The sequence below is a fragment of the Pseudorca crassidens genome, chromosome 1 (genome assembly GCF_039906515.1).
Source record: "Pseudorca crassidens isolate mPseCra1 chromosome 1, mPseCra1.hap1, whole genome shotgun sequence".
Taxonomy (NCBI): domain Eukaryota; kingdom Metazoa; phylum Chordata; class Mammalia; order Artiodactyla; family Delphinidae; genus Pseudorca; species Pseudorca crassidens.
The window spans coordinates 77,259,019-77,265,656 of NC_090296.1; the positions used below are offsets into that span (position 1 = coordinate 77,259,019).

Consider the following 6,638-nt stretch of genomic DNA (forward strand, 5'->3'; position numbering starts at 1 on the left):
ATATGTTTACCTTTTTATTTAATACACATTATAAATTAAATCCTAGGTTTTTAGGTGAGTAAAAATAATTTATTCTATGAACTATTGAGATTTAAAAGGAAAATGGTAGCAAATAAGAAAAAGTATTGATAAAAAATAAACAGGTCCTAAATTTATTCAAATCATTTGTTTACTGTGTTCACTGCAATATTCCTTTTTGTGGGCCAGTAAAAGGAGTCATCTTTGCCTAATTTTAAAATATGTCTACCAGAATAATTTAATTGAAAAAAATGGTTTCATGTCATATCTTAATTAGATTCCTGCCTTTCAGGTTTCTCAGGACCATGAAACAATGACACAGGTTTTGTTCAGCAGGAATTTGAGATTGAATGTAGCTTTAACTTTCTGGAGAAAGAGAAGTATAAGTGAACTTGTAGCTTATTTGGTGAGGTAAGTGTGACCCTTTATGGTTTTGTTCAGTAAAAGTAATTTCCAATGTATTATGTAGAAGTGCCTCTACTTTTTTATGTTATACTGGCTAAAATTCTGAACTTCCTATGTTTAGCTTCAGTAGTAGCAGTATGGTTTAAATTACATTTATCTTCCGTCTAAGAGTAACCAAAATACAGAAAACCATCTGTTTTATCAGATTGAACAAAGCTGTTACCTTCTCTGATTAAGATTCTTATCTATAAAACTAAGAGATACCATTATGGGAAAACCAACCTTTAAAATTCCCCTTTGAGTGAAAATTTTAACCATTACCTTCCTCACTGTATTTAAGTCTCCTCAAATGTTACCTTGGTGAGGCCTTCCTTGACTACCTTATTTAAAAATACGTATTTCTTCACTCCCTATCCTTCTTTCCCATTTTATTTTTCTCCATAGCCCTTACCACCATCAACATGCTTTATATATTTCACTTGTTTATTGTCTGTCCCTGCCCTCTCCACCTCCTCCCACACTCACACACATATTGAAATACAAGCCCTATTTCTTTGTTCACGGCTAACAACTGACTCATCCCTAACAACTGACTCATCATAGACACTCAGATCAACAACTGACTCATCATAGACACTCAGATCATTTGTTGAATGAGTAAATTTCTCAAAAGCAGTGTGAAGGTTATAATATGAAAATAAATAAGGAAATCAGCTATCTAAGCAATTTTGTTCCCACAGGATAGAAGACCTTGGAGTTGTGGTGGATTGCCTTCCTGTGCTCACCAATAGGTATAAAGAATATTTTTCAGAAAAAAAGTACATTTAAAGAAGGACAAATGATGACCTGTTCATAATTTTATAACTTAGTATTTATTTACTTTAGTTTACAGGAGGAAAAACAATACATCTCACTTGGCTGCTGTGTAGACTTGTTGCCTCTAGTAAAGTCACTACTTAAAAGCAAATTTGAAGAGTAAGTGCTAATCTGAATCTCAATTCTTTTTTCTCTTTCAGCATCCTTGATCTTGTGCCTTATAAGTGCATAGTGGTAGACTGAGCTCCATGAGACATACATGGTTTCTGTTTTCCAGGAGCTTATAGTCCAATTAGGAAAAGAATAGGGAATGACTAGAGAACAATTATAAAACTGTCTATAAACATGTTACATAAAGTATAGTTTTGTGAAAGTAGTGAAATAAATTTTTTAAAAGGGAAAGATAAGTGTGTATGTGTTTTTTGAGGGGGGTAGAGTGTCATCTTTTCTAAAGGCTTCTTGGATGAAAACACTTGAATTTTGTAATGAAATGTCATTTCAGATATATAATAGTTGGTTTAAACTGGCTTCAAGCAGTCATAAAAAGGTGGTGGTCAGAACTATCATCCAAAACAGAAATTATAAATGATGGGTGAGTATACCTTTAAACTCATACTAATAAAGTTTTTTTTCAGGAAAAGCAGCTTGATTAAGCTAGGTGAGAATTTTATTTCATGATTATCAGTATGTAATACTTATTCTCTTCATTTTCAGAGAAATATTAAATTGGGATACTGTTCATATGTGAAAAGTTGAATTCCAGAGCCCAGTAACCCCCTGTATATATTGTTCTGGCAGAATCCTACCCTTCATTTGGGGAGGCAAAAGCACAGCAGTGGTTTAACCCTTACATCCATTAGAAAGGAGTGAGAGAGAGAAAAAGAGATGGCTTTTAGTGGAATAAGATTGAGGCACAGGAATGGAGTCATCCTGTGGGGTCCTTTGGCTCCCAGACATTAACATGAGAGTCCAGTGTGGATGATTACACTTCTAAAAACTGTATTATAATCATAATTTGAGTATTGCCTTGATGTGAAAATGTGTGGGTATTCTACCAAATGAGCCAGATTATCATGAAATTACAAAAAAAAAATCTCCCAACAGTTTCCTTTAAATCCATAATTTGCTTTCTAGGCTCTCAGAATTTTCCCACTTTCCCACTTCATACTCGATTGTCTGAATGTTCCAAATGCCTGTTGTTTTCTTACTTCCTCTAACAACTAGGTAACCTTTAATTTTCATGATTGACATGTACTAGTTTAAAGATTTGCTTGACTTCAAATGGTATAATTGTATCCTGAAAAATACTTGAAAATTTTAAAGCTGTTTTCATTAAGTGTATTTACTACCAAAGTCCATATCTTACTATATTTGCATTTTTTCTTCTTTTTTTCTCCTAGAAATATTCAGATTTTAAAACAACAATTAAGTGGATTGTGGGAACAGGAAAACCATCTTACTTTGGTTCCAGGATATACTGGTAGTATAGCCAAGGTAATCTATATTTAAGCTTAGTTAAAAATTAGACATAATGTAATAGTATTATACATTCATAAACGAACTCTTTCAAATGTCCAATTCAGTACTACTCTAATAACATCTAAAGTCAATTTCATATTCATAAACGCTTAAGGTCCTCTGGATATGAATATGACTTTGGCAAGGAATACAGGAATTAGTCATTGAATGTGTTTCAGATACAGCCACAGAAATAATGTGGTAGTAGGTATTTAATGACCTAGCTCCAATTAGAGGAAAATATTTGAAAAAAGGTTAAGAACCCAGGTTAAAAAGGCAACTGAAAAGACAGTGCTACTCAGAAGCAAGGGGTGAGGAACATAATCAGTTTGGGGGTATTTTTACTTGGCTTTTGCTAATGTCATGCTTTTTTGGGAAAGTTAAATTGCTCAAATCACAGTATGAATTTGACATCGTTCTTTATTGATTTGCTTGTCTCAAAGGAAAAGGTACAGTGTTATTTTGGATTTTAATATTTAAACTCCAAAATAGTTTTGGTAGTTAAAACATAACTGCAGGAAAAAAATCACTGTTAAGAAATATTTCCACTCTTGTATTGGGCATACTGCTATCATATAAATTGGTATTAGCCAGAAATACAAAAACTTTCTTTAGTTTAAAAAAATACAATATTTATATTTATGTCTTAGACTTACTTATAAAATTCTTCTTGGAATACCTTCATGAAAGGAAGCATAATGATGTCAATAAGAGGATTTATGTCTTGGACTTATAAAATTCTTCTTGAAATAACCTTCATGAGAGGAAGCATAATGATGTATCAAGCAAGTGTGTTACCACTGTGTATAATTTTACTGTGTAGAATTCTTTTTTTTTTTTTTTTTTTTTGTGGTACGCGGGCCTCTCACTGTTGTGGCCTCTCCAGTTGCGGAGCACAGGCTCCGGACGCGCAGGCCCAGCGGCCATGGCCCACGGGCCCAGCCGCTCCGCGGCATGTGGGATCTTCCCAGACCGGGGCACGAACCCGTGTCCCCTGCATCGGCAGGCGGACTCTCAACCACTGCGCCACCAGGGAAGCCCTGTGTAGAATTCTTAATGATGAAAATGTTATGAACGGAAATCAATTTCCTGAAGTTTTTTTATTGTTACAATTTTAATTGTTCTTTTGATAATAGGAGGGAAAATGAAGTAAAAGTTGATAGAAAATAGAATACGTGATATATCACCTTTTTCTGGAAGTGCCTTGTCTTCTTAGTAGTAGAACTGAAAAATTGTTTCCTTAGAAATTTGCTTTCAATTGTAATTTTTTATAAAGGGAGAAGCTTTATTGTGAACATAACCTTAAGATACTGTATTTATTATTGCAAACAATATTGAGTGATTAAAAGATCTATGAAGTTCCTTAAGCTATGATAAAACCTCTTTTACAATATTAAACCCTCAATGCAATTTTTTGAGGGTAGAAATCAGAACGGCTATCCTCAAGCTGGTCTAGAGTTTATATAGCACTGAAGGAGTTGCTGTGAATGATGTAATGATCTTGCTTACTCTATAAAAGCAGAGTTGTTTGATCACAGAAACTAAAACATTCACTAAGCACTTTGCAAACACTTATTGAGTACATGCTGTGTGCTACAAAAGTGCAGAGAAAATGTTGAGTAAGACAAATCTTTTGCCCTCAAAAGGTCACAAAGGGAAACAGGCAAAGCTAGTGACCAAAAGGGAGAAGAAAATGGGGTGTGTGTATGTGTTGTATTTACAGTACTGGCTAACGAAATGTTTTTGTTTTATTCTCTAAGGATGTAGATGCTTATTTATTACAGTTGCATTGAGAGACTTCATCTACTAAATAGCATTTTGGTTATTCAAAACACCCCTGGACTATATGATTTCCCCAAAAATGTCTCAACTGAGAACTGTGAACTGTGGAAGAAATCAAAACCATTTTTTCCTTTAAAAAGCCACATAATGAAACCACTAATGAAACGCTAAGGATCTACTTCACATTGAAGTGGAAAAATATCCAAAAGGAGCAGCTTCAACTTCAGTGAGGTGAAAGTGCACTATGAAGATTGTTCACCTTTGCTGCAATTTGGGATTTATATGGTTATTTGGTAACATTGTTTAAGAACTACTGGGTCTTAATGCAATCCTGCATAAGAATATAATTTATACTATGTGAAAAATAAGACAGGACTTATTACTAGGAATTATAAAGACCAATCATCATTACTTTTTTTAAGATTGTGTTTTATAAAAAAACACTTAAATGTGTGCAGCTACTATTTTCTTATGTTGAAAAGACTTTGAAAGTTTAAACCATAGCAGATAATCAATACTAAAAGTTTTTTGTTCACACTGAGATACTGTGTATGCAGAATGCCTTAATTATTAATAAGCCAATGTGTATGATACCAATATCTGTTTAAGAAAATTAAAACCAACCATGATTCTGGCATGATAAAATCATGGAATTAAATCAGGGGTTTCCATTCATGTAGAATGTTGTTGTTTAAACTTATTCCACACCATTCTTAAAACTTGAGAATATTTTTAGTATCTCTGATTTATTTTTTTTTGCCAGAATCATCATGTCATATGTGTATGTGTTATCCCCATACATAAGAAAAAGGTGACTGTGTATTTGTATGAATGCTTAACTGGAAATGTCCATGGAGTTGGCTAATTTATATTCACTTTTTATTGTATATAGATTTCTAATATTTTCAGTTCTGTATCATTTAAGTTTTCTTCATTTGAGTAAATTCACTAAATATTTCTATTTTTTGCTTTTTTAAATTCTGGTTTTATATGAATTCTGATTTTTTTCACTACATATGTTTAAAGAATTGCATACAATGCTTTAGAATTGTTTACACTTAGTGCTGACCTTGTATTTTAAATTCCAACACTTTACTACCTCCTCCAAAGTTTGGTATGAAATGCCAGCAGACTGTATGAGGTCTTTTTTTTTTTAATACCACTCTTAGTATCAGTGAATGTCTTAACATTCTGGAATGTCTTAACAGCTGTATGCATTATCTTGAAAGTGGCTGGGGTTAAATGCCACTCTTGGTGGTTCATACATCATCTCATCTTTAATAAGCCTGAGAGACGTCTGAGCAAAGATTTTGAGTAATTGAATTTCTGTGCAGTAATCCTTCCAGCACTTGAATGTAAATCTTTAGCATTTATCCAATTAGCCACTACTGATAAGAATCCAAAACAAGCATCTTTCTTGCTTTAAAACATGTTATTTTTTCACTGAGTTCTATTTTTGTGTAGCTATATTTTGTATAGCTATGTATTCCTTACAGTGAACATCAATTGTAGTAACTGGTTATTCTCTAAAGTTTTTAGATTAGAATAATTTCAGATTACTGCACTTCTGAGTTTTGAGAGTTATTTAAGAAGTCATTTTTCAGGAGATGGGAATTTGAATTGTAAACCTGCATCATCTCTGTGAAACCTTAAGATGATGAAATACAACCCTCCTTTGTTCCTATTCCTTTTAGTTTGCACTCTCTTATCTAACAGTTTCAACCAGTCAACGCAGTTGGTGCATGGTGCTAATGAGGCTAAGGACAAGAGTTCAATCCTTTTAGGTGTTTGTTAACTGTACACACATACACAGAACTATTCATGGCTACAGACTGCACCTTCTCTTAGGTATCCATCTCACAAATTCACTCTTGGTCACAAGGAAGATGGTGTGTATAGCATAACACAAACCCTTCACCTCAAATGGAAAGATAACTAATAATTGGCACATGGGATACTATAGACTTTAATCTAATATTTAAAATAATATTAAAAATAATGTAATATCTAAAATTCTGTGTCAATATAGTTTTCTCTGGGTAAGTTCAATGACTAAACATTGTCCTCTGAAAATCAAACTTAATCAAACTTCAGTAAAA

The 6,638-nt window shown here is 33.2% G+C and overlaps 1 protein-coding gene across 6 annotated transcripts in view; it reads left to right on the top strand.

Annotated features, from left to right (window-relative positions):
• KATNBL1 (katanin regulatory subunit B1 like 1) overlaps window positions 1-6,223 on the top strand; it is a 63,925-nt gene extending 57,702 nt beyond the window's left edge. For all 6 annotated transcript variants that reach the window (XM_067742071.1, XM_067742082.1, XM_067742092.1 and 3 more), the window contains 6 exons: window positions 311-429; window positions 1,164-1,214; window positions 1,309-1,398; window positions 1,742-1,831; window positions 2,640-2,733; window positions 4,518-6,223. In XM_067742071.1, coding sequence (XP_067598172.1) covers window positions 311-429; window positions 1,164-1,214; window positions 1,309-1,398; window positions 1,742-1,831; window positions 2,640-2,733; window positions 4,518-4,550 — 477 coding nt within the window. In that variant the 3' untranslated portion in view covers window positions 4,551-6,223. The remainder of the gene's footprint in view (window positions 1-310; window positions 430-1,163; window positions 1,215-1,308; window positions 1,399-1,741; window positions 1,832-2,639; window positions 2,734-4,517) is intronic.
• Window positions 6,224-6,638: the final 415 nt, after the last annotated feature.